We start from the raw sequence: 26,979 nt of genomic DNA, 5'->3' as shown, positions 1-26,979 counted from the left end.
AGCCCTGGAGCTCCTGGGGGTCTTCGAAGTAACCGCCCCCCACCCCACCCGCCCCAAGGCTCTGGCCTTGGCCCCTCTGGCGTCCTGCCGGGTACCTGCTCAAATGCCCCCCCATCTTACCCCGGCCCGCCTTCAGCAAGAACCCGGTTCCTAGTGACCGTAGATGCTTCTACCCTTCACCCTGCTCGTCGGCTGTGGGTCCCCCACGTTCCCTCATTTCTCCCCGCTCCTGCAAACCCCATCTTCGTCCTTGAACAGTCCGCCTTCTGCAGACGTCTCAAGCTGTTCTTTAAGGTCAAAACCTCGATAAATGCTTGAGTCCGTTTACTGAACGAGAGGGGCCGTGCGGTGACCGCGCCCCTCGGAAGCACTTCCCCACGGTCTCCACACGCGGGCCCTTGACGGAAACCTCCGGCCCCGCGTGGGGGGCGGCGCCAGACCACTCCCGCTTCGGGCCCCCCCGCACCTGACAGGACGAACGACGAGCAGCGAGTCCGACTTGGAAACGGACAAAAACGAGCGTTCCAAGGGGCAACGGCTAGCGCACGGCTGGTCGCCAAAGGGGTTCAGCCCGCGCAGCCCCGGGAGCGCGGCGGGTAGTCATCCCGCGGGCGACGCGACGGCCACCGAGCCGACCCCAGGCTCCGCGGGCGGCCCCGCCCCCGGCCGCTCGCCCCGCCCCGGATATCCGGCCCGGCCCCGCCTCTCGGCTGGCGGCAATATGGCGCTGTGCGAGGCTGCGAACGGCGCGGCTTCTCTGGCTTGGCCGCGGGTGTTGCTCTTCGGAGACTCCATCACCCAGGTACCGCCGCTCGGTCCTCACGTGGCGGGTCACCCGGGCGCCCACGGCCGCGCCCTGCCCCGCTGAGAGCGGCGGGCCGGGCAGCTCCGCACCGGGCCCCCGTCCTTCCGTCTGCCCCGCGGTTAGCGAGGCCGCCTCCCTGCACCCCGCTTCCCCCGCACGGGCTGTCCGGAAGGCTGAGCGCCCCCGGGCCGGGATCTGCCCGGGGATGGCTGCAGCCTCCTGCAGCTGCCGCCTCCAGCGCGCCCTCGGACCCCCCGGCAGCGGTCCCCTTTCTAGTTTCCCCCGCCTTCGAGATACCGGTGTGGGTGGCGCGGGACTTGCACTGCCGTTCCGTCGAGCCTGTTTTACGGGCGGGGGGAGGTGCGGGGACTCGCCCCGGCCGCGCCTCGGAGTGTCAAAGCCTGAGTTCGCTGCTTTGCGTCAGGTTTCGGGGTAATCAGGGACCCGGTCCGAGGAGGGGCGCCTTGTTCTCACCTTAGAGTCTGTCTTTTCCGGACCGTGCTTTGTGTCCCGCGCGCAGGTTCCAAAGGGGTCCCCTGCGGGAGCGCGGTGGCGCCTGTGTCACCTGCTGAGGTTTCGTGCAGCCCGTTCCACGCAGAAGACACTTGCAACCAGTTTCGCCTCTGCTTCCTCTGGTGGAACAAGCGTCTCCAGGAATAACGTAGCAGATCCCATTTTCACCCAATCCCATTAAAGAAAAATACATGTTTTACTTGGGGGAGGAAGTACGCTTTCAAAAATTACTCCCGCGGCGGCTTTTTTTTTTCTTGTCTCTTCAAACATGACTTCCTCAACCACTTTTCTGTGTATGTACCAATTTTTAGGCAAATAGAGCAATAAGGGTTCTCCAGATTTATAAGAATGTATGTTTAAAAAACGTTCACCCCGAGTTCTGTGATTAACTTCCTTATTCTTTTCAATTACGGAAATGCAGTTCAGCCTGGACCTTCTTTCTTAACCGAACATACAATCGATTTTTTTCTCTCATACATAATTTTAAGTAGCTTTTCTAGGTAAAAATGACCAATATTAGTTCTCAATAAAATGCAGACGACTGGCTCAAATCCAGTGGATAGGGAAGAAAACTCCGCCTAATTTCCAAAGTGCCGCTGAACTTTAGCTGTAATGCCTGCCTCTGAGCGGCGCTAAGGATGGCCAGAAAGTCTGGGAGGAGGAGAGGAAAACAAAAGGAGTTGCTGACCAAAATATCCCTCTCTAAAATGTGCCAATTACATGGATGAGTAGTAATGGATTTTTCCTTTTTCAGTTTTCTTTCCAGCAGGGTGGATGGGGAGCGTCACTGGCTGACAAGCTGGTCAGGTGAGAATAGTTTCTAGATTGATACTCGAGTATTCATTGATGGAAAGCTGTAACTGCATCCCAGAAGAGAGAGTGAATGATAGAGTTTCGAACAGTAAATCCCTCCTTCATCTTTGCCGGCCTTTCCTGGTTAGTATATACAGGGTTGGGGAAGGGAAGGAGGAAGGGCAGGCGCTCGGGGTTCAGCAGAAGTTTTGCAGATATGAAATCAAACCCTAAAAGTTGTAGAAAAGATACTGGCTTTGGAGCCAAACACAGTTATTCACCACCTGAAGAAGACAAGTTCTTTTCCAGTTATTACTGTGGGTGGGGTATGATTTAAACAAGTAGTAAGGAATTCGACTGAAAGAAAGCAAAGCATATTCATAAACCAAAGGTAGAGTCATTTTTGGGTAGAGGTTTTTGTCCCCCCAAGATTCTCTTTATAAAATATGTCAGAAATAGTAATGATTTTGGCATTCTCTTTGCCAGACTTATGTAAGCATGTGCTAAGGAAGTCATCAAAAGGGGAACACTGCCCCAATTCAGGAGGTTAAAAAATACTTAGAAATATTTTCCACATTTAAAACACTAAACACAAGGATTTAGAATATCGGGCCACTGATCAGGAGTTTTGTCTTCTTTTTTAGAAGAAATAAGCAGGATGTACTACCAGTTTACTAATATTTGAAAATTTCTTCACCAGTATAATTAACATACCAAGAAAATGTATTTTATTTCCAGATGTGAAATGTGTTTTAAAATGTCTTCACTTTTTCCTTCATTTTTATCCCCTAAACAAGAAATGAAAAAACTGACCTTCCAACTTTTTCTGTTCCCAAATGCTTTCCCTATTTAAGTGGACTTAATCTAGAAACATGGAAGTATGACTCAGTTTTCCCTTCTGTAAAATGGGAGAATTATAATTGCTAAGTTTTACTGAGTGCTTACCAGGTGCCAGAAACTAAAATGCTTCATGTGCATTGACTCATTTAATCTTTATAACCACCCTGTGATTTTATAGATGAGAAGAATAAGGTGCAGAGGGGTTTTAACAAGGTCACTCACAGCTAAGAAGTGGCAGGTGGTGCGGAGCCGGAGGTCCTGAGCCTCCGGAGATAAGGTCACCTGCTTTCATATTGGGAGGCTTGGAAATGCTAATGTGAGCTTGCTTGGGCACCTGGGACTTGGCAGTGCTCACTAAATAGTAGCCTTTACATTTAGTAATCCCATAACTTTAATTGGCCTATTAACCTTGCCTGGAAAGCCGCATCTCAAATGTTTTACCAACACATAATTTTTACCAAATGTTTCCTAGTGAATAAGTTTAGTACTAAAATCCTGTGAGAATTGATAGTTTACACATATGCTTGCTAGAAGACCACTCAATTAGAAGTCATTTTTCAGAATTGAGAGCAATTACAAGAAAAGACAGTCGGAGACCGTGTGTGGTCTGGTCTGTTGCCTCCCGTCTCGGACTCCTGACAAGCATCCTGTTGAGGCCCGCAGGGCAGAGTGGCTGCTGGCTGAGCCCACGGAGAGGCTGCACCTCAGTGAACTCTTACCCCTTTGGGCTCCACCCCCCCCCCCCCGGAGTGCCCGCCTCTGCTGGGCATGCACACCCCGGCCACGTTCACTGGATTATTAGGAACTAAAATGCTACAGTGGGGCAGCAGAACCCAGGCGTAGGGGCCCCTGTACTTTCACTGGGTCCACCGGGGAAACCGGCGGTGGGGGAGGGGCTATGGTTGGTGCTGACTGGCATGGGGGGCTACCGGGGCCGAGAGGCCAGGCAATTCCACTCCCCCGTCCCTTTTTAGCGTCAGAGCTGCGTTATTTCTGGTCCACCCAAACCACTGGCCCTTAGGCAGGCGTTTTCATCTTTAGCTGTGCGAGCCCTTAGGGTGAATTTTCTTTTTAAGGATTTCAGAGTGGGAGAGAGAAAATGCGTGGGTGGGGGAGGGGCAGAGAGTGGCACAGGCAGACTCCCCGCCGAGTGCGGAGTGCAGGGGAGGGAGGAGGGGGGTGGTGGATCTCACAACCCCAAGATCCCGACCTGAGTGGAAACCAGGAGTCAGAAACTCCACCCACTGAGCCACCCAGGCGCCTCGGGGTGAATTTCCAGTGTCTGCTTCAGCCACTTGCACAGCCCTGAACTGATTCACGGCTGGTTTGGTGTTTTTTTGAAGTGTAATTAACATACAGTGTTATGTTAGTTTCAGGTGGACTGATTCAGTGTTAAATGTAACCCAGTTTCCAAGCTGTACAGTTAAATAAGGCGCTACTGTGAGTGCCCTTCCGTGCGCTGCCTGCATGGAGAGCGGTAACTCAAATACATCATCGTGTCCCACAAGGACCTCTTCTGTGTTTTAGCGTTATAAAAGCATTCTAATAATTCTTAAATCTGTTTAAATCCTTTTAAAATTTATTGATATATTTTCATTGGGTTCTTTAGCCGTAACTCAGTATTTCTTTAACCAAAAATACTTGAAGGATTTGGAGGAGTTAGAATAAACTCAGCTTTTTCAGTTTTTTAAAGCTCCTGCTGTTTGCTTTTTTTTTTTTTTTTTTTTAAGATTTTATTTATTTAACTGACAGAGATCACAAGTAGGGAGAGAGGCAGGCAGAGAGAGGGAAAAGCGGGCTTCCTGCTAAGCAGAGAGGCCGATGAGGGGTTCCATCCCAGGACCCTGAGATCATGACCTGAGCCAAAGGCAGAGGCTTAAGCCACTGAACCACTCAGGCGCCCTTGCTGTTTACTTTTAAAGATTGGCCCTGCTTGGGTTATAAAATGGCTTAATCTACGCTGTGCCTGGAAGGCAGTGTCCTCGAGCTGGATGTTTGGTAAGGAATCTTCCAGTTTGTTCTCACCCTTTCCCTCTGCATCTGAACTTAGATGCTTGTTATTAGCTGAGAATTTAAGAGTCTTGAATTTGCCAGTATCCATAGCCTTCGGAGTAAGTTGGGCACTACTGATGGTACTGTTCAATCCAGAGAAATTCATGTAGCCTTGCCCTTTCAGAAGGGAGCCTCAACAGCGTCAAGTCTGGGCCTCACCCACTTGGACTTTTTTTCCTGGTTCACAGCCTTATAATTTTTTTTTTTCAATATGTAATGCCTGCCATTTATTGAGCTCCCTGTGTGTGTCTGGCTACTTTTAATCTTCACGCTGCCTAACAGATTAGGTATTAGGGTCTTCTTTTGCAGCTGGGGAGCCTGAAGGTCAGAGAAATGAGGTAAATGGCCAAGGCCTGATCTGCTAGTTCAGGGCAGGGAGGTCCAGACCTGGCCGCTCTGATTCTAGACTTTCAGCTTTTCCTGCCACATCACCCAGGACTGAAGGGAGGAAGCTGCTTTGCCTTCTGGTTTTTTAAGCATTGCAGTGACTAAACCTTGGAGGGATATGAAACAGATTCATCTTGTCAAAATTTTCTTTTTTTTTTTTGGCCCAGTACGGGCTTGAACCCATGACCCTGAGATCAAGAGTTGGATGATTAACTGAGCCACCCAGGTGCCCCAGGAATATTCCGTTTTAAATTAACTGAGTCTTTAAAATGGCTTGTCAGCTTTTTGTAATCATTATGCATGAAAAACACCAAGACTCACACTTAGAAATAAATACGGCTGAATTTTGTTATTTTGTCCCCAAGATGTATATAACGTTTGAGAGCTTTTCGAGAAGTGGCAAACCAAGTCCCCTCCTGTTGTCTCAGCATCTGCTTCCGGCCTTGTGGCCCTGTGTTCCTGCTGAGATGCAGGAATTGGAACTACGCACCAGAGTAAACCACGTCAGTTTGCTGACTGTAACCTATACTCCGAGGGTTTTTTAATTTTCATTGTGGACAACTTTAAGTGTCTACAAACATACCCGGGTTCCTGGCCACTAAGTAAAGGAACAGGGACACGAACCCAGGCGACTAGCTCAAGATCCATGGTCTCTCCTTTGTACCGTACAGTACTGCGAATCAAACCACGTATCTTTAAGGAAGCAAAACAAACACTACAGACATGTACATATAAGTATATATATTAAAATTATTGACTCAAGACCACGGGTTGGGCGGGGGTGGGGGGACACTGATGATGATGTGTCCGTGTAGGTCTATCACTTTCAACAACTGTGCCACCCGGGGGAGGGGGCTGTGCATATGGGGGGCAGGAGTGTGCAGGAACTCTGTTCCTTTGCATTTGCTGCACCCCTAAAATGCCTCTCAAAAAACAGTCCGTAAAAAAGTCCCACAAATCATCTATATATTATGTCCCCAAATAACCACTGTTAGCCTCGAGCCCCAGCTTGTAACTTTCTGCAGGCTTGCTCGGATTGACACCGGTCTGCTGTGACCTCCCGGTGACAGGACCTCCCTCCCCACCCCCCACACGAGTCAGCAGACAAGATGCTTGGCCCCTTTGCTGTTACTCATCACCCCTCTCGTCAAGGAAAGACAACCTAGATCTTGGAAAGACTTAAGGACGCCACGTTCAACGACATGACTGCTCTTCCCAGAGGGAAGGCGCGGCGGGGGGCCCGGCCGGCTCAGTCCGGAGAACCTGCAACTCTTGATCTCGGGGTCATGAGTTTGAGCCTGCGCTGGGTGTAGAGGGGACTTAAAAGTTCTAAAAAGTGAAAGCCGCTCAGAGCCACGTGACATCAGGCGCCACGGCCTGGAGGCTGCATGCTGGGGGCTCGCTGCAGAGGGACTAGAAACTGTTCTTTGCCCACAATTCATTTTTTAAATTCTTCATTTCAGAAAATGTGATGTTCTGAATCGCGGATTTTCAGGTTATAATACCCGGTGGGCCAAAATCATTCTTCCAAGATTAATCACGAAAGGCAACAGTCCGGACAGCCCAGCAGCAGTTACGATCTTCTTTGGTACCAATGACAGCGCGCTGAAAGGTAACGGCATTCTTACGTTTTTCTAATTCATTTTTAGCTTTTTCGTGTTGAGAAAGAGCACGTGCGCGTGAGCATACACGTCTGTGGGGGCGGGGGCAGAGAGGGAGGGAGAATTTTTTTTTTTTTAATATTTATTTGGGAGAGAGCACAAGCGGGGTGAGGGCAGAGGGGAGATCAGGCTCTTCGTGGAGCAGGGAGCCCGATGCGGGCCTTGATCCCGGAACCCCGGAATCCTGACCTGAGCCGAAGGCAGACGCTTAACCGACTGGGTCCCCCAGGCGCCCTGGAAGGGATTTCCAAAGCTCTTATACTTGGAGCTGCCGAGTGTGGGGTGAGGTGGGCACACGCTTACGGAACTGGTGGGGAAACTTGGGATCTTTCTGGAAAGATACCTGGTGGCATGCGTCAAAGGACTTCCGCCACCTAGAAATGCAGCCTGACACTCGGGCGGCCGGGCAGCCGCGACGCCCGTGGTGGCATCCGCGGCAGCGAACGCGGGGGGTTCGCGTGGCGAAGCGGCCGCGCCGAGCTGGTCTCCCGGCAGCCGACCGCGTTTGAGGGTCACTCACGGACACACAAGTGCCCCAGTGTTCCGTGAGAGGAGAACAGCGTGGCTGCGCGCGCTCCGTGTCCTCTCCGTGTCCGGAGGCGCTCGGGTCAACACGAAGTGCTTCGCAGCATCCAGCAGCCGCCCGGGGAGCTCTGCGCGGGGGAACCACGGGTGCTTGGATTTGCTCCTGTCACCGCACCCACGTGTGGCCTGCAGTGGGCCCGCGAGAGTCCCCGCGCACTGCACGGGAGCCGGGTCGGCAGTGAGCCTGCGCGGCCCAAACAGTGGACTCGACAGCGACAGCGGCCGCGTGTCCAGTGAGCGCGCGGCCCCTGCTCCGGTGCACCACGCGCTTCGCGGAGCTCGTTTCCACGGCCCCGTCGGGGGGACCCAGTTCTCCCCCTCGTGTGACCCGTGAGATGCGAGCACAGAGAGACTGAGCAGGGCCCCCAGCCAGGGCCTCGGGGGTCCGGGGGTCCACGGCTTGAAGAGCCACTCCCCGCCCCGGTTTCTGTCCTTGTGCCAAACCAGCAACGTCAGGAGTCCCAGGATCTGTGACCCCATCTCCACCTTCACTGCGGTCACTTGGAGCAGGCGCGCATGTGCAGTGTCCGTGTGTGTGTCCCCCCCCCCCCACAGACGAGAACCCCAAGCAGCACGTCCCGCTGGCCGAGTACGCGGCGAACCTGCACACCATGGTGCGACAGCTGTCTGCCGCCGGCGTGCCCGCGAGCCGCGTCGTCCTCGTCACGCCGCCCCCGCTCTGTGAGGCCGCGTGGGAGCAGGAGTGCCTGCTGCAGGGTGAGCGCCGCGGTGGCGGCGGGGGGCGGGGGGGTCCCCGGCTCAGGCCGCAGCTGCCGCGAGTCTCGCTGAGGCGTCGTCACCGGGGCCGCAGGGCCCGACCTGGTCCCGCCGGAGCCCACGTGCACGCGTGGCCAAGAGCCTGCGGCGGCGCTGAACCCCGATGTCCCCACGCAGGGTGGCCTCTGGACTTCGCAGCCGCTGCTTTGCTCATTTGTGTGTGAACGTGGCCCCTTCTGCCGCCTCGCCTGTGCCCCCGCCCTTGGCAGTGGGACCGCTCCTGCGCCCGGACCAAGGCGGCTCTGTGCGCTCGCGGGCACGGGCAGGCGCTGTTGTCCTCCCGGGGTAGGGGGACCGTGTGTGGCTCTCCTGCCGCACCCGGAGGCGCTTGTGTCCCCACCACTGCTCGTCTTGGTACCTCTAGGTACCAAGTCAGGACCTGGCTGGGTGCTCCGGACCCAGAAGTGACCGGATCCGGCCCCTGCCTGTTGCCGCAGGGCGGGCGGCAGTGAGTGGCTCTGACGGGCGGGAAACCGTCTGTTCCAAGTGCGGAAGCAGAATCTAGAGATGTCCAGAAAGTTCCCCAAAGGAGGTAAATAGGGCAAGTTTGCCCTAAGAAGAGGACAGAAAGGGAGGAAGGGGCCAGAGTGGGGACCCCCAGCGGCCGTCCTCGATGGTTTGGGAGCCGGCGAGTCCGTCCTGCAGGCAGTTCGTGCTAAGCCTGGACCGGCAGGCCGCCAGTTAGAGCGACGTCAGCCCTTCTCAGACTGCCGGTCGCAACCCATCCGTGGGTCCCAAAACCGGGCGAGTGACATTTTTTCTTTTTTTTTTTTTTGTTTAAAATTTATTTGACAGAGATCACAAGTAGGCAGAGAGTCAGAGAGAAGCAGGCTCCCTGCCGAGCAGAGAGCCCAATGCGGGGCTCGATCCCAGGACCCTGGGATCATGACCTGAGCCGAAGGCAGAAGCTTTAACCCACTGAGCCACCCAGGCGCCCCCGCGAGTGACATTTTTTGAGCAGAACAGAAAAAAGTCCGCATCTAGGACATAGTCGGCCTCGCTCTGTGAGACCCGTTCCACTCCCGTAGATGCGGCTGGAGGCCTGGGAGGACCGCAGAGGTTCGCCAGCTGGGCTTTGAGCCACAGGCTACGAGCAAGTTCCCCCGAAGACAGGCCCATAGGCGTCCTCCTGGCCACAGTGGCCTCTGAGCGAGGGCGAGAGGGAGCCGCCCGCACAGTCCCCAACAGTCACAGCCCAGCCCTCTGCAGACGTGTCCACAGCCCCTCCCCACTCTGCCCTTCTCTGGCTGAACCCCAGCGAGCTTCACACCAGTGCCGGGGTCTCTCCTCACATACCCAAACTTAGGGTCTCGGCCCGGCGCCCCCCTTGCTGGCCTCCGTCCCCCCTCTGGCCGCCTCTGGCCTCCGTTCCAGCCGCAGGCCTCTCCTGCCTCTGACTTCCGGTCCGCGTCCCCTGCAGGGACCAGCCATGGCTCCCTTGTCCCCACAGCCCTTGGTCCCGCGTCAGGTAACACAGCATGCGGGGACCATCCTCCCCCAGTCGGGGCCGTCGGTGCGTGCCGTGGCCGTGCCCGGAGAGGCATCCGGGTCAGCGGGGCCGGCAGAGGGCCGGCTGCCACCCACGCGCTCGCTCTCAACAGGCTGCAAATTAAATCGTCTGAACTCGGTTGTTGGCGAATACGCGGGCGCCTGCGTACAGGTAGCCCAGGACTGCGGGGTCGACGTGCTGGACCTGTGGACCCTGATGCAGAAGGACACTCAGGTGCGTGGCTGGCTCGGGCCTCCGGGTGAGCACAAGCCCGCAGACGGGACCCCGCTCTGAGGAGGCACAACCCTTGTCGCTGTGACCTCTTAAGCCAGAAAGCCGGGCTTGGGGGCCCCCGCCCAGCCCGGTTCCTTGGCTGCGGCCGGCGGCTGGCGTCCTCCGGGACAGTCCGGCGTGAGCGCAGAGTGAAATAAAGGAGCCAGAAATGGTTCTCATTTAAGGACATGCCGGCCAAATTATTGTAGTACCCCCACCCCGTTATAAAACTCATTAAAAGGTAAAATGACGACGCAGGCCAGGGGTGGGGGGCTAAAATCACAGGTGGAGGTCGGTGGTTCTAAATCTTTTGCCTGAAGCCGGAAAGCGCACTCGCAACCATCAGAGGCGAAAGCCGGCCCCAGAGCAGCACAGCCCCAGGAGGGCAGTCGGACGCTTCTCCGCATCCAGTGTCCCCAGGACCCAGCAGCTGCTGTGCTGGGCGTTTCCCTTATGAGGCCAGCACTTGGCCTCCAGGCCTCCTCCCAGACCTCGACTGGGCCTGGCCCGCTTGTGGTGTCGCGGGCCGGGAGCAGCCGGGGCAGCAGCCCGAGTCCTGGCTTCGTCTGGGCTAAACGTCCATCCAGGAGGTCCGGGAGGGCTGTCCTGCTCCGGGTGGGGGGAACGGTGCACTGCCGTGAGGGGCTCTTACAAAGTCCGTCGAGATTTTCTAGAGTGGGGTGGGAGGGGGGCTTCCCTGAGCTCTCCAAAATGTAAGAGGGGGCACTGAGGCCTGGGGAAGCGCTGGTCTGGGGGAGCTGTGGCCCAGCCGGCGCCAGCAGGGCCGGGGGTGGGTTTGGGGCAAAGCCTGCTCCCCGGAGCAGTGGCTCCTGCTCGGGCCTGGGGGGACAAGCTCCTTCCGCCTGGAAACCTGCCCCCGGGACTAGGGCCCCCAGACCCCGAGCGCTCCTAACAGCAGGTCGTGTTTTTGACATTAGGGCACCAATGGTTCGGGGCGGGGGGGCGCGGGCACTGCACAGCCCGCGGGTCACGGAGCTCAGTGTGCACAGGACAGTGAGCCTGCTGCCCACGAAGGGCTGGGGAGCAGCGGGCCCCCCGCGGTTAACTTCCCTCTTCCTTGCAGGACTTCTCATCCTACCTGTCCGACGGGCTGCACTTGTCGCCAAAGGGAAATGAGTTTCTGTTCTCTCACCTCTGGCCTCTCCTGGAGAAGAGAGTCTCCTCTTTGCCCTTGCTGCTCCCGTACTGGCGGGACATAGCGGAAGCCCAGCCGGAACGGAGTCTCCTGGGAGACGGGGACCATTAGCCGCAGAAAAGCCAGTCTGCCCGGACAGCGCCACAGAGATCCCAGGATGGGTGATCAGACCTTTGCTCGTGACCTTGGAATATGGAACCTCTGCCACCAAGATCAATAAAAGCCTTAGAATTTTTAGGGCAGCTCTGCCCCTTGGTGTGCTGTGTTGTGGTGACAGCCGCCTGAGGCGGGCGTCCTCAGTGCCTCAGCTACGGAAGCAACCCTGGGCCGCCTGCTAACCATACACATGGAAAAAAAGTAAAGACAAAATTTGTTTAAAAAGTCTTAATTTTATAAAAAATGATTTTCTTACATGGAGCTGGGAACCGTTCACTCTCACATACACCCACTCACCTCTCAGATTCCGGGAGCGCGACTAAACTATATGACGACTAGTTAAGACAGCAAACACCACAAGGTATCAGTTCAAGTATTAGTGTAACAGGCATCCGCGTAAGGAACGTCCTTAGAAGAAAAGATCTGATTTGTCACAGGTTCAGTTAATTGCCCTCAAAATTTACAAATTATCTCTGTTAGAATGTGTTGGCTGTGAGCACATTTCAGTACGGGGGGAAGGGGAGCTTTATCTCTTAATTTTAAGGAAATCAGAGTTCAATTTGATGATTTCTATCCTTCACAAAGTAAACGCACACAGCCCTGAAGCACTAAAGCAGGAAGTAACGCAGTGTCCCCTGCGGTCACCACTGGGGGTGCGCAGGAGCCAGCTGTGGCGGCGGAAGGGCGCAGGCCCGAGGGAAGCAGCGGGCCCTCCCTGCTCAGCGCGGCAACTCAGCCTTTCACGGCCACTGTTCTCTCATGAGAACCAGCTCACGTTCCTCGTGGCCACTAGTGTTGGCAAAGAGGAAACCACGCTCTCGTTTCGAAGCCGTTCAGGTTTTGTGAATGGCGCTCGTAAGTGCGGCAGCGGCACCAGACAGACTTAGAAAACAAACTTCCCGGCGAACTGGGGCCCTGAACAGTTGGCAGGAGTCTGTACATTCAGTTTGGCTACTTGTAAGCTAGACTTTTAATTCTAGAAAGTGCTAACCTCAGAATTTGGGAAACCATGTTCACACATCTATCTTTAGGAGGAAGCTGGGTGGTTCTCCCTGCTGCTAAAAGCTCTGGGGAATGCCTAAAAACAGAGCCCACAGTTGAGAAAGAACGTATAACTCTGTTTTCTCTCCTTTATCTTTACTGAAGGCAAAAAATAAAATCTGTGTTCCAGTTGTCCTCACAAGTAACTGCTAAATGCCTCCCAAGAGTCAGCGGATCATTACAGTGTATTAAAAAAAAAAAAACCAAAAAACCCCCCAAAAACTGATCTCCTTAACCAGTGCTGTTCTCAGTACAAAGGTAAATTTACAAAAATGTAAATATTCATAACCTAATCCAGCTGTATTTTCTGCTTCTGCACCACAGGTTGAAGGGTATTTTAAAAACCAAAAAAAAAAAAACTAAAACCTGAAAGCCTCAAAATAAGCCAGATTCACCTCACCTCTCCCAAAAGACAGGGGCCTCGGCACACAAGCAATTCCCGAGTGTGACGGGTCCAGACCCGCGACCGGCCTCTGCTGCGCGGTCCCTTCGTCCCCCGCCGACCCTCGAAGCACGGACGCGGGGCTCCCCAGTCTGCCGGCCGCGGCCCCGTGCCGGGAGCCGCGGCCTAGCACTCGGTCTCCTTGCTGCCCACGCGGTTCTGCCGCTGCAGCTTGAACGAGGCGGCCTTCTCGCTTCGCGGCACCGGACGGCCGGTGAGGTCCTCGAAGGACTTGGCGGCGGTGCCGCTGTTGGGGAAGGGGTCCTTCTCGAAGCCGTCCTCGTCCGCGTGCGAGTCCGTGCTGGGGTCCTCCTGGATCGTGTCCATTCTCTGGGGCTCCAGTTTGGGGGCGGCGGGGGGCAGCGGCGGCGCGGAGGCGACCTGCAGGGGCTGCAGGGGCTGCGGGCGGCCGGGCGTCTGGGGCGCGGGGAAGGGCTTGATGATGCGCACCGAGGCGGAGTCCATGCTGCTCAGCATCTCCACGTTCTGCGAAGAGCCGGAGTCAGAGACCGACCCAGGTCCCACAGCTCCCCCCGCCCCCGACACGTGGCTGTCCCCTCGGGCACAGTGACCCCTCCCGCTAAGCAAAGCCAGAGGTGAGGCTCCCCCACCTTCCACATGTCCTACAACTGGCCATCGGAGTCCCAAAAGAGCGCTCAAGAAACAATCCTCAAGTCAGGGTCTCAGGACAGGGAAAGTCAAAACGTTAAACCAGGTCAGTGCTGAACAGCTAAGTCCCGGCCGGGGCGGGTGCAGCCTCCCTCCCGGCTCTGCCTCCCTCGCGCCACTAAGGGCGGCTCCAGCCTGGACCCTTCCCGCCGCCGCAGGACGTCCCACAGGCAGAGACGCGCGGCGGCAGAGGCCACAGGCCCTCGCTGGGGCGGCCAACGGGCAGCCCTGGCTCCAGCAGGGCCCCGCGCGCCTGCGGGACTGGCCCGCGGGTACTTACGCTGGGGTGGAACAGGGACAGGGACTCGTACTGCTTGTCCAGTTTCTTATCCTAGGAGGAAAACGAGGAGGGAAAGGTCATCCTTAAGCGATGAACTGCCTCAGAACACGAGTGCGCCGAGTGTCAGCAGGGCCAGTCGATGAGAAGAATTTTTTCTAAGACTGATGTATTTGAAAGAGTGAGGAAGCACAAGCAAGGTGAGGGGCAGAGGGAGAAGCAGGCTCCCCGCTGAGCAGAGAGCCGGATGTGGGACTCGATCCTGGGACCCCGCGATCATGACCTGAGCCGAAGGCAGACGCTCAACCCACTGAGCCACCCAGGCGCCCCAGTGAAAAGAATTTCTTACATCAACTTTGTGAGTTCTGCCACCAGCCCGGAAGTGCTTCCTTTGCCCTTGGGGCCATCAGTGTTTGGATGTCAAGTAAGCAACTAGTCAAGAAACGCTTAAGTATAGTTCTTCTGGGAGAGTTCCCCAGAGGCAGGTCCCTGAGGGCAGGGGTCACACCAGGGCACTGCTGACCGTGGGGCCAGCTGCCGGGGGTTAGGGACGCTGCGGGCTCGCCCACCTGGTACTGGCCTCCGAATGCCCCAGCCCGCCCCGCCTCAACACTCAGCTGTTCCCAGAGTTCACTGTGGCCCAAATTCTTAGAGGAACTGAGCCCGAAGCGCCCGCTGCACACACGGCTCCAGCTGCCGCCCCGCGCCTGCCCGGCTGGAACAGATGACAGCGGGCAAGGCAGGACGCGGAGCCCGGAAATCTAGGCCTGGCTTCCAGCCCAGCTGCCCCCACACATTCCGTGGTCAGCGACCAGGCACCAGCCTCCACCTATCTAGTGGCTTTGCTCCAAGACCCAGCGTCCGGCCTCGGTGCACAGCGGCAACTCTCAAGGCAAACAAAGCAGACTGACCTCGTCAAACAACGGTAACGGGGGAGTGGTGGGGGCGCCATTCTCGGCTGCTCCCGAGCTCTCCCTCCCCACGCCCACCACGCGCACCACCGAGGAAGAGCGGCTCAGGGAGGCCCCGGCAAGACCGGAGCGGAGCAGAGGAGTAACACCTCATGACGCAGCTGCGCCCGAATGTTCCAAGCGCTCACGTGAGGAGGCGTGCCCGAGAGTTCCAGAGCACAAGTCTGCAAGCCTGGATCTGATTTCTCGTCTCGACAGCAGACAAATCATCTTTTTCCCACAGAAGCCAGGTGAATGAAGTTGTAAGAGTTGTTTAAAGTCTCCAAGTTGATGAATCACAAGGAGTTCACGGGGGAAAGCCCAATGCACCTTGTTAGCGGTTACTCGTTTCGAAGGAAGATAATAAAGATTGCTCCCTCTTACCAGACGGGGGGATGTGAACACCCGAAGCAATAAAGCAAACAGGAAACCACTTGGTAGAGGGGCGCGTCTGCGGTGTGCTGAGGTTTGCTATTTGCTCTAACAAAGCCTGAAACGCTCTTATTTCAAAGCTTCACTAGGAGGCCCTAGGCAAGTGCAGTGAAACAGTCTCCCGGGCTCAGAAGTATAACATTCCTCCAATTACACACGAGAACATATATCCACATACAAAAAGCATAATTCTTTTTAAAAAACGATTAGCTAAACTTCTCACAAAATAAGCTTTCCCAGGGAATAACACCAAAAAATGTCACTGGAAACATCAGGTCAGATCTTGCGAAGAACCAATTTTATCTTTTCCAAAAGTTGTAAGATGCAATTGCTCAAAATTCTAATAAAATGTCTCATTACCTACAAGTTGGTGACTTACCACGCAATGGACAAGAATGCTGAAGGGGATCCAAAATATCAAGGAGAAAACCAGGACGGAACCTACGATGTTGTCCGCTAAAAACTTCCCTGTGAACAATTCCAAACAGTCAGTGTTCTGATCAAGTACTTTAGACACAAAATTAAATGCTCTTAGTATATTACCATGGTGCCAAATGAGACAGACTGCCGGCCAGGTAGTACTACCGAGGCAGCCCAAGAGGCGTCAGTGTCCCCTGTGCCAGCCCGCACCATCCCCTGAGCTACGGACACTCCTCCAGACAGAGCCCTGAGACCCTCGTGCAGGACAGACCGCATCACACAGTGCTCAACACGATCCCTGAGTGACGGTGTCAGGGACCAAGCACACAGGAGGCTACTGCTCGCGACGATGCGTGACAGGACAAAGTCACTGTCATCCGGGTACTATTTTTCTGACAATGAATTCCGACCCTGCAAGACAGAATACGTTGCTGCTTCTGCAAAACCCGAGGCCCACTTTTGGTCTGTCCTGAGGCTCCCATGAAACCGGATTCAGATTTACAACCTGCAGGACTGAACCAGGCTTACAGTTCCAGTGTCCACTTCTTAAAGACGCCAGAATTTCGAAAACGTGTGGCCTTCCCTTGTCTGAAAACCTGCGCATCTGCACGACGCGGCGGGAGAGCCGGGTGTGTGCTTCATCTCAGCTGACAAAGCTGCGCCAGCGAACACCGTGAATATTTCCATCTGCTTCAGGATCCGACGTAGTAACCCAAAAGCATACTTTCCTCAGGTCATCACCAAACTCTGCTCACTTCCAAGCAAAGAGCCACTGGGGAAATCACCTACCAAAAGTATTGATGCTCAGCTGGTCGATGAAGTCCCAAAACCGCTCGATGACGTCCTGTACTCGCTTCTCACACTTGCCCTGTGAACACAGAACACAGCAGTGCCCGAAAAGGACTGCGTCAGGAGCGGCGCGGCTGGGTACAAGGGATGGACATGAAAGGCTTCAGGAAATCACAGCTGCAGGGGCCCAGTTTTGGACACAGGGACCTAACGCAGCAGGAGACACTTGTCACTTCCACTTCCACAATCAGCCCATTTTTATAAGTGAATTTAGAATTCCCAGGAAACGAAACTTGAGAAAACCAATTTTGTTTAAGACAGGCCCTCTAGCAAGGGCTGCACTGACCACACCCGTGCGCGCGCCGCACACGCACCAAGAGGAACCTAACCAGACTGCCTGGGAAGCCAGCCTAACCCCTTTAAATCCACGCCTGTGACTCCAGGGGAATGAAATGTGTTTCACTGGAGGCTAAGAGGGCCTGATGCAGGTGCGTCAAGCCACCTCTGGGTCTTTCCTCTATCAGCACTGGTTTTAAATCAAAACTTGCAATTTCACAATCTTAGTCAATTTTATAATTAATCTAGAAAACCAAGTCATTAACACACACTGCCTAAAACAAGCCGACTCTACTAGAAAAGCTCCCTCCGCCGCAGTCACTGGATTCAGGGTCCCCTGCTCGGGACAGAGCGTGCTCCAGCTCCCCGAGAGCACCTGGCGCCTCACCTTGCGTTATCCCCACAGCCTGCTCCAGACAGACGAGAGCAGGCAGTGGGTGACAAAGGCACGGCAGGACTCTCTCCCCTGGCAAAATCAAGTCCTCATAGTATCAAAACTGCCCGTCTGGCTGTCACAGAAAAAGCTGTATGGAAGTAAATACTCACATTCATGTCACAGAAGCCCACCGTACAGGGCTTCCCTTTCCTCAAGAATAAATTCTTCTGTTCAGCGTCAACGTAGGGCACACACCGGCCCGAGGGGTCCCTGCAGCACACCTTGCACGAGTTGTCAGTTTCTGGAACAGAACCAGGGAGCATATGGACAGCCGGACTGCAGCCTCGTTCCTCCTTCCCTCCTCTCCTCCCCACCCCGCTCCCCACGGAGAAGGAAATGCCTTTATTTTTCAACAGCAAACTAGCCTTCGTGCACCCCCCAAGACTAACTTCTGAGTTCAGGCTCCTCAGTCCTCAGGCCACAAGACAAGGACAATTTACACCAAAGAGCCTCCCTTAACGGAATAAAAGCCGAATGATTCTTCTTCAGATCCCTTATGATTCTCAACGTTTCTCTTCATCCCAACATTCTTGTTACACCGCCGACTTCAACCCTTGGTGTCGCCGTTTCAAATACACCCCGGGAGAACCAAGGCTCCAGTGAGAGCCAGTACCACTGTGACACAAGAGCCGGGTGCGGGCCTCAGGGAGCCACGGGGTGACGTGAGCGCAGGGGCTGAACCTCCGTCTACACCTACCGCCCACAGCATGTGGGTCACGGAACCAACTAGGCACCACATAGGCCATGTGGCACACACACCAACAACAGAAATGGCCAAAATGTCAACTGACAACGCAACTCGGAACAGTATGTGACCCAGAGGACTCCCTGGTCACTTACGTGGGAGAACCTGGAATCAACTAGAACACAAAACCCAGCAAAAGCGCTCGAATGGGAAAGGAGACATTTCCATCATTCGTCCAGTGGTCAAGCATTTCCTGGGTGCTTACTGTGGGTCTCTCCAGGCATCCCAGGCCCCCTGCCGCTCCCTCAGGAAATGACTGGCTTGGAATCTACCGTGTGTCATCCTCCGTATTTACTGCTGCTCCCCCAGAAGAGCCGCTCCCTGCACCGTGCGCCTGGGGGTTCCCAACCCACTGGCTCCGACTTCTGCATGGTTTTGAAAGCAACAGAAGCCTCCTGAGGTGAGGCAGGGCAGGAAGCCTGGAGCCCAGTCGGTCCCTTCTCAGACTCGGGAGTTCCAAAAATAGAAGGTGGAAACCTGAGGACAAGCGTCTGAGAAGCCAGCGTGATGTCGCCAACCATCGCTAAGCGAGGCCCCTGCCCCAGACATCAGGCAGGCAGCAGAAGGCAGCAGGCTCAGCCCTGGTGACGAGAGCAAACACCCTAACGGGCAGGGTCAGACCCTGGGACCAGCTCCCTCTGGCTGAAGTCCCGAGGAGCAGGAGTCCCCAGCCGGTGGCCGCAGTGGACTCCTGCTGTGCTCACGCAGGGTACCACGTGGCGGCAGGGCGCAGCGAGGACACTCCTCCACCCACCCGCTCACCCGCACCGCTTCCTCCTCTCCCACCCCTAAGCCTGCCACTTGGTCTGAACGTGGAGCAGGAAGGACGACCAACAGGCGGGCATTCACGGACAAGTCAGTGGACCGGATGCGGAGCTGGAGGGCGCCCCCAGACCCCGTTGCCCTGCACCGCCCCCGGCTGGGATCTCACCGCCACCCCGGCCCAGCAGGGACTGCCAGGCCCCCGGAGGGAGGGACGGGCCCGGCAGGCATGACTGGCTCCACTCCGGCTGCAAGGACACGGCTGCAAGGACACGGCACGGACGTGTGCTCACCGTTACACGCGCAGGACTCCCGCTGCTGCTCCCGCTCACAGAAGGGGACGCACTTCCCGTCTTTACACTTGCCGAGATCCAGGCACACCGTGTCGTCCGCGGCGTTGCCGGGCGGGGGGCACTCGCTGCTGTCACCTGCAAGCACGCGGGAAGCACACAGGTCGCCGTGAGTCACGCGGCAGAAGCAGGCCTCGGGTGCCCACAGAAGTTGGCACCGTGCTTCACGAAGGGCACAAAGTGGCCCGGGGACAGGACGCCAGCGGCCCGGGCCCAGCGGCCGCCAGCTCAGAGTGCCTGGCTGCGCCCAGCCCCGCGGTGCACGTCCGCGCTCCCGCCCCGCCCCTCAGCCACTATTTAACATCTTGCTTTTACCTTTCCTCTGTGCAACGTAACTACAGATAACGGGACACACACAGGAGCACCGACGCACCACGGAGCAAACGTCACGGCCGCCACCGGCCTGAGAAGCAAGCTCTGCGGGAGGCTCGCGGCAGCGGCCGGCCGGGCTCCTCCTACCTCACCGGCGGCCACTCCTGAGCCCTCAGCCGGCGTCCAGTGTCTTCCCCTCTCCAAGGTCTCTCCCTCGGAACCATAACATACGCGGTTCAGTCTACCCGGAATGTTCTCGTTTCTGCCCTGGAGGGCACTGGCTGGCTTTTTCTCACCCTTAGATCTGGCTCCAAGACCTCCCTCAGACCTCCCGCGGCCCTACGTTCACCCAGTGCTTCCATCCCTACAGCTGCTTCTCTCCTTCAAGCGCACGTTTTGCAACTTATGGCTTTTTTTTTAAGTAGGCGCCACACCCAGTGGGGAACCCAAAGTAGGGCTCGAACCCATGACCCTGAGATCAAGACCTGAGCTGAAGGGCACACCAGGGTGGTTCAGTCGGCTAAGCGTCCGCCTTCAATTCAGGTCATGGTCCCAGAGTCCTAAGATCAAGCCCCGCACTGGGCTCCTTGCTCAGCAGGGAGCCTGCTTCTCCCTCTCTCGCTCCCTCTGCTTGTGTGCTCGCTTGCTCGCTCTCTCTGTCAAATAAATAATAAAGAAATAAAATGACCTGAGCTGAAATCAAGAGTCAGGCACTCAACTGACTGAGCCACCCAGGCACCCCTCAATTTATGTCTATGTGAGGATGAGGTTTCGGTTCAGACTGGTGAGCTCCACGAAAGCAAAGATCAAAACTAGGAATAAATCAACTTCGTCTAATCTATCACACGCCGTAAGTACCCCACAAGTATTTCTTAAGTGAATCAATGATTCTTCCGGACAAAAGAAAAGCCACAGAAGGATGTTAAATTCAAGTGAGAGGATGGAGTGAGGGGCTCTTTCTGGAAAGCGAGCAGCACAGGCAGTTAAACATGACCGCAAGAAGAGAACTACCGCATGCGGACGGCGGATGGTGGCCAGAGCCAGAGGCCTGGCCCTTCCCCTGACAAATGGGACCAAAGCCCGGAGTCCGAAAGAACTCAGGACTTGAAAGTCAGTGGAGTGGTATCGGGAAACTCAGAGAAACCTGTCCTGTCTCAAACAAAAGAAGCCCTCCACGAAGTACCCGATATACACTGACACGGGCACATCACCTGTGCCTCTGGTCTGACGAAACCGTTTATGCTGCTGGGCACTCGGGGTCAATAGGATGGGCATGTAACAAGTGTGCGGCTGCTGAAAGGAGGCCATGGGGACAGGGTAGCATGTCAGTGACGGGGAGACCGCATTCCCCGGTATTTTCAGTGCGTGCTGCTGCCCTGAACACACACGTGCAAAATGTCCCACAAGTATCCGCTGCACACGCGTTCTCAGCACTAACGTCAGGGCACCAGATGCAGAGGACAAGCATTAAACACACAGAGCCACCTAGTCTCCAGGCTCCCGAGACTCTGGGTGCATCGGAACCCACGGGTAGACGGAGCAGGTGGCACAGGTCACTGCACCTGTCCTCAGAGCCGCTGGGGCCCTGGGCCTGGGGGAAGGCGGCAGAGGGACCAACAACGTCCACTTCGAGCAAGGTCCCAGGTGATGCGGACGTTGCTGGTGGTGAACGCGGGGTCTTTATAAGGAGTTAATATTCTGCTAGCTGCTCCTTCATAGAAAATAGCGAGGGAAAGAAAGGCTATTCGATAAGAACGAATAAATTTTTTCAAATTGCTTTGATAATGCTTATTTAAAAAGAATTTTTCTGAATCTGCTTTATTACTAAAACCAAGGCTGACATACTGAGCGTAGCTAGAGAATGTTCGTGAGAAGCTTGCCTGAGCCGTTCCAGCTCCTGACAACTGGCAAACTGCAGCCGTGCTGACAGGTCTCAGAACGTAGGAGGCATGAGTGGCGTCTTATAAAATGCACGTTGAAAAGGCAAAGGAGGGGCGCCTGGGTGGCTCAGTTGTTAAGCATCTGCCTTCGGCTCGGGTCATGATCCTGGGGTCCTGGGATCGAGCCCCGCATCGGGCTCCCCACTCAATGGGAAGCCTGCTTCTCCCTCTCCCACTGCCCCTGCTTGTGTTCCCCCCTCATCGAATAAATAAAATCTTAAAAAAAAAAAAAAAAGGAAAGGAAAAGGAAAAACCAAACTGACACAGAGCTTCGCTAGGAAGGTGAGAACCAAAAAGATAACCAGTGGAGCTGAGGCCGTGGACGCACAGGAAGCCACCGATGCCGCAGGCGGGAACGTGACACCGCACACTGCTAGCGCGACAGCCCTGAGGCTCCTCAAACGAGGGTACGGCTACCATCCAACCCAGCGACTCTGCTCCTGGGTCTCGACTGGGGAACGACAGACACGCAACCACACAAAATCTTGTACAGAAATATCCACAGCGGTGTTAGTCATCATCAGAAAGTGGAAATAATCCCAAAGCGCATCAACTGGTGAACGAATGTAACAAAATGCGGGACAGACGAACACAATGGCGATCCCTCAGCGACAAGGACAGACGATGACGGCTTCATGCTATGACACAAGGAGTCCCAAAAACCTGATTCCGAATGAAAGAAGACAGCTGCAAAGGGCCATGTGTTGTAGGATTCTGCTTATATGAAATGTCCAGAACAGGCAAATACACAGAGACAAAAAGATCACTGGTTTTCTGGGGCTGGCGGGGAATGAGGACATTCAGTGATGGCTACGGGACACAGGTTTCTCTTTAAGGTGATGGAAACGTTCTGACACTGACTGCTGGCAGGTGCACGAATGCGAACACCTTAAAAACCACTAACTGTACACTTTAAATGGGTGAACAGGGCACCTGGGGGGCTCAGCGGGTTAAGCATCTGCCTTCGGCTCAGGTCATGATCCCAGGGTCCTGGGATGGAGCCCCACATCGGGCTCTCTGCTCAGCAGGGAGTCTGCTTCTCCCTCTGCCTGCTGCTCCCTCTACTTGTTCTCTCTGACAAATACATAAAAATAAAACCTTTAAAAAGAAAAATTAAAGTTTCTGTTCCGAGATGGACAACAAATAGGATGAAGGTATATGCAACTTATAAACCAATCAAATTATCATACAATGACTCCTCTAAGTCAACAATATCAAAAAGACATGAAACCCAAATTTTTAAAAATGAACCATATAGGGGCACCCTGATGTCTCAGTTATTAGAGCATGCGACTTTTTAGGTTTATTTAATAGAAAAAGAGAGCAAGAGCTCACAAAAGGTGATCAGGGAAAGGGGCAAAGGGAGAGGGAGAGAATCTCAGAATTCCTGCTGAGCACAGAGCCCAACGTGGGTCTTGATTCCACAACCCAGAGACTGTGACCTGAGCCAAAACCAAGAGCTGGACTGCTTAAGTGCCCCAGAACACGCAACTCTTAACCTCAGGGTTGTGAGTTCAAGCCCCAGGTTGGGCATGAGGAATACTTTAAAAAAATTTTAAAAAGAACCAAATATATGAACTGGCTATTGACAAAAGGAAAACTTTGCATAGCTAACAGATAAAAGGAGACACAGGTACCTTCAAGAAACATGCAAATATGGATGAGAGATCACTTTATACTCATCAGATTGGCAAAAAACAGAAGACCATCTGAGTAACAGCAAGGGTTGATGAGGACACGGGGACGCAGGAATCCACATACACTACAGGTGCATCATGACTGTTCTAGAGAGATCAACACGGGGCCACTTCCTATGACCAAGCAACTCTGTTCCCCCACATGCAGCCAGAAAACCCTTACAACACCTGGGAGACAGGTGGGAGACATCTGTTGAACTCCTATCGGCGGCACCAAGATGAAGGCAGTCCAAGCCGTCACTTAGTGAACAGGCGAGTACCATACACTACAGCACACAAGTAAACTCAGCAGGGGTCCGAACAATGACCATGTACAGACACAGATACACACACCACAGACGGCATGACAGGGATACTTCATAAAAACTGGCATTGAGTTTAGAAAAAGATCGAAAGCGGAGTATTATCCTGGCATGTTAAAAACACATATATACACAAACTAACACGATATTATCTTCCAAGGAAATACACATACCCAGGCAAATATTAGACGCCCGTGAGAGGAAGGAGGTGATGGGAATGAAGCGGACAAAATAAGAAAGCAAGCACAACGGGTCTGGCGCTGACCACTGGTAAGTGCATCTCAAACGGAGGAGTACGATTCTAAAGGCTGTTTTCATCTGAACAAAATACAGTGTTGTTTCAAACATACACATGCTCACCTGAGCAAAAGCATCCCAAGAGAACCAGCAAAAGGACTCACCTGTGCAGTAAGACACGCCTTTGCAAGTAGCATTGATCGCCTCTTGGCACTTCTTCTGGGCAGTCTCGAACTGACAGTTTTTACAGCAAGGACTGTTCCTATCACTGCAGAGGCAGAGCAGACAGGTACAGTTCCAGTCAAAGTCAGCCCCACAGCAAACACTACGGTCATGTCAGGGGGCCCTGCAGACGGCGGGGAAGGCCCCTCGGCTGGGCCGCCCGATCCTGCAAAGTCGGCCTCCCGGGCGCCGGCCGCCTGCACACACTGTCTGCCCTTCCTGCGGGGCCATCAAGCAGGAGCGCGGAGAGGTCCGAGGGGACTCATCCTTGGAACATCTTGGTGTCCCTGGTTTTCGTTAACTTGATACAGTAGTTTAAAAAAAGGAAGACCTATGCCTGCAAGGCCATCAATGGGGAGGAAACGAGGCAGCCGGAATCAGAGTTCCATCAGGATTTCCACCGACAGTAGCACCACACATCGTTCACATCTGCTACTCACCATCAACTCGAGGTTCCTCCTCTACGCTAAGCCAGGCACCAGTCCGCAACGCGCAAACACTGGTACCTTCTCATTTGTGACCTGCTTCCTCTGCATTTAGTGTATGCCACTGAACATAGTCTTCCACACGGTTTTATTGCATAGAAACACAACAATTTAGATCTCAGGACTGTCGCCTGGGCCTAATATCTTGTTACTCTAAAATAATGCAGCAGGGCACCTGGGTGGCTCAGTTGTTAAGTGTCTGCCTTTGGCTCAGGTCATGTTCCCAGGGTGCTGGGATCAAGCCCTGCATCGGGCTTCCTGCTCAGCGGGAAGCCTGCTTCTCCCTCTCCCGCTCCCCCTGCTTGTGTTCCCTCTCTCACTCTGTCTCTGTCAAATAAATAAAATCTTAAAAAAAAAAAAAAAGAAGAAGAAGAATGCAGCTGTGAACATTCTCATTTAATCACCTCTCTCGTTTCCTTAAAAAAGACTCTTTGAGCTATGGGATCCTGAATCAAAAAGTCTACAAGATTAGAGATTTTGTGACATAAAGTCACACTGCTTCCCAGAAAGCAGTTTCCTTGCTGTTAAGGAGAAAAGGACACACACGCGCCCGTGAGCCTCCCCACCCCCCCGCGTGACCGCTGCCCGCGCTCACCTGCACTGCACGCCGGCCCTCAGCATGCAGTCGCTGCTACAGCACGTGTCGTTGTTCAGGTACATGATGCCAGGGTCGCACTCCTCTCCTTCGTCCACCCTGGAGTTCCCACACACCTTGTTGCTTCGCTCTTGAAAACACTCCTGGGCCTTACTCTCGATGGTCTTGTAGACGGACTGCTTACTGCAGTTGGAGAACATCTTACCAGAGGAAGGGCCACAAAGGAACCAAAATAACACCACGTCATTCCCAAGTAGTGCTTGTGTTTCTTCTCTAGAGACAAACTCTCACTGTAAGAGCCACAAGCAGAGCCACCTCGAAGGTCTGTCAAATTCCACCACTGCCCCCTCAGAAAGCCAGCTTCGTGGAATCAAGCTGTCCCCTCAGCTGGGTGCACAAAAGCTGGCGTGCGTCTGGTTAGGAGCCAAACTTCTCCCCAGACAGGCCGTACAAAGACAGAGCGCGCGCGTCCCGGCCAGTCCCATCCAGAGGGCCGACGCTCTGGCCCCCCCAGACTGTCCGCTGGCACCCAGCGCCGCGGCAGTGACCGTGAGAGTCCGGCATAGCCACCATCTTCCTGGACAGGATGACTCAGAGAGGCAAAACGGAGTCTATCTCTGATTTACCTCCTTTTCCCGGGCTGTGTGTACCAATGACCGATGTTTCAGGTTTTTAAACAGATGAGCATAGTAAGAGGTAGGCTATTACATACAGTCTATTAAACGACAAGAATCCAAATTGTTACCTAAACATTCACATGGGTCTCCAGGATTTTAAGTTTGAGATTTCTGCAGGTGACCAATGTCCCACAGGAAGCCTCTACCCTCACTGCTCCACTTGCAATACAGAACCAGGGAAATGGCTTCCTTATAAATTTGGGGATTTTTTACCAGGAGCTCTGAAATGGAGTCCATTTCCCAAATCATCTGCAATTAGCAAGAAAGGGAGTAAGAGACTGAAGGAAAACCTGTGCAGTGATGCTGTGGAGACAGCATCTCCACAACTATTGCACAGTTGCTAAAATGGCTTCCCTTTGCCCCAGATGACAGCCGCGGAGCCCCTGAGGAGCGGAGGGCACAGGACCCTCCTAAGGGAACAGTGATCGCTGAATCAGATACTAAAGGATTACTTTTGGAATGATATCCAAGACCTTATCACCCTAAACAGAAATATTAACCAGATCTTTGGTTTGTTTTTTTTTTGTTTTTTAAAGGGTCTTCCTATTTATTCTACGGTGAAGATATTTAGGGGCTCTGGTTATTTCAGTCTAGGCCTTGGGCAATTAGAATTTGCTGGGTTTACTCACAAGCACTGCAGATCCGCGAACTCAGTTTTAGCAGTGCACTCATGTGAGACCAGATGCTAGGAAATTAGAATTCACACTGAAGCAGTAAGCAGCCTCCTCACTAACCTGCCACAGCTACAATCCGAGGGCCGGGGCCCTTGGGCTAAGAGCTAAGAGAACAATTTTCATGCTTCCTGAAGACCTCTGGCCTTCTGTTTGCACCCTTCCCACACTCTCTCCTCTTGCACCAACAAACCCTCCTACAAACTCACCCCCCTTGTGCCACATGAGCACAGTGAGGCCTGAGGCCTCAGCAGCTTGCCTGTGGGAGGTGCCAGGCCCTGTCTTTTGAGGTCAAGGAAACGGGAGCGCTTCTTACCTAGTTACAAACATTTTTATTAAGAAATTCATTGAAAGTGTAGATTAGAAGACGCCCAGTATCTTTTTTCCTTTTTTTTTAATCTTTTTTTTTTTTTTTTAAGATTTTATTTATTTATTTGACAGAGATCACAAGTAGACAGAGAGGCAGGCAGGATGTGGTGGGGGGAAGTAGGCTCCCTGCTGAGCAGAGAGCCCGATGTGGGACTCCATCCCAGGACCCTGGGAACATGACCTGAGCCGAAGGCAGAGGCTTTAACCCACTGAGCCACCCAGGCGTCCCACCCAGTATCTTTTTATTAGAGGATCACTACTTGGGAAAACCAAACTAACAGAAAATACACTAAACATGATGTGCTTAGGACAAAATAAATAAATGGACAAATTGTTC

The 26,979-nt window shown here is 54.1% G+C and overlaps 2 protein-coding genes across 8 annotated transcripts in view; one reads left to right on the top strand and one right to left on the bottom strand.

Annotated features, from left to right (window-relative positions):
* The first annotated feature begins 706 nt into the window (after positions 1-706).
* On the top strand, positions 707-11,713 carry LOC111154188 (isoamyl acetate hydrolyzing esterase 1 (putative)). 3 transcript variants are annotated; one of them, XM_022513636.1, is made up of 6 exons: positions 707-802; positions 2,073-2,125; positions 6,853-7,001; positions 8,191-8,352; positions 10,014-10,135; positions 11,259-11,713. In XM_022513636.1, exons 1-6 carry the CDS (start codon positions 722-724, stop codon positions 11,439-11,441), a joined length of 750 nt encoding a protein of 249 aa, XP_022369344.1. In that variant the 5' UTR covers positions 707-721; the 3' UTR covers positions 11,442-11,713. The 3 variants fall into 3 exon arrangements, with proteins under 3 accessions (XP_022369344.1, XP_022369345.1, XP_022369347.1); XM_022513637.1 differs by lacking the exon at positions 707-802 and having other exon boundaries at positions 2,073-2,254; XM_022513639.1 differs by lacking the exon at positions 707-802 and having other exon boundaries at positions 2,108-2,125; positions 6,885-7,001.
* A 1,160-nt stretch (positions 11,714-12,873) lies between these two features.
* Positions 12,874-26,979, bottom strand: part of LOC111154187 (ADAM metallopeptidase domain 17) — a 52,249-nt gene continuing 38,143 nt past the window's right edge. For all 5 annotated transcript variants that reach the window (XM_022513631.1, XM_022513634.1, XM_022513633.1 and 2 more), the window contains 8 exons: positions 24,926-25,125; positions 23,788-23,891; positions 19,079-19,213; positions 17,389-17,519; positions 16,507-16,585; positions 15,677-15,765; positions 13,919-13,969; positions 12,874-13,455 (listed from right to left, as the gene is read on the bottom strand). In XM_022513631.1, coding sequence (XP_022369339.1) covers positions 13,096-13,455; positions 13,919-13,969; positions 15,677-15,765; positions 16,507-16,585; positions 17,389-17,519; positions 19,079-19,213; positions 23,788-23,891; positions 24,926-25,125 — 1,149 coding nt within the window. In that variant the 3' untranslated portion in view covers positions 12,874-13,095. The remainder of the gene's footprint in view (positions 13,456-13,918; positions 13,970-15,676; positions 15,766-16,506; positions 16,586-17,388; positions 17,520-19,078; positions 19,214-23,787; positions 23,892-24,925; positions 25,126-26,979) is intronic.

Source organism: Enhydra lutris, unplaced genomic scaffold (assembly GCF_002288905.1).
Source record: "Enhydra lutris kenyoni isolate GAN:26980312 unplaced genomic scaffold, ASM228890v2 scaffoldscaffold35, whole genome shotgun sequence".
NCBI classification, from domain to species: Eukaryota; Metazoa; Chordata; class Mammalia; order Carnivora; family Mustelidae; genus Enhydra; species Enhydra lutris.
Note: the sequence above shows the minus strand (reverse complement) of the source record. Positions and strands in the feature narration are given on the sequence as shown.

Bases quoted from the DNA above. Each gene is read 5' to 3' on its own strand.
- LOC111154188 (XM_022513636.1), top strand. From the start codon at position 722: ATGGCGCTGTGCGAGGCTGCGAACGGCGCGGCTTCTCTGGCTTGGCCG. The intron at 8,353-10,013 runs GTGAGCGCCGCG...CGCTCTCAACAG, and splicing joins GCAGGAGTGCCTGCTGCAGG to GCTGCAAATTAAATCGTCTG. The intron at 10,136-11,258 runs GTGCGTGGCTGG...TCTTCCTTGCAG, and splicing joins TGATGCAGAAGGACACTCAG to GACTTCTCATCCTACCTGTC.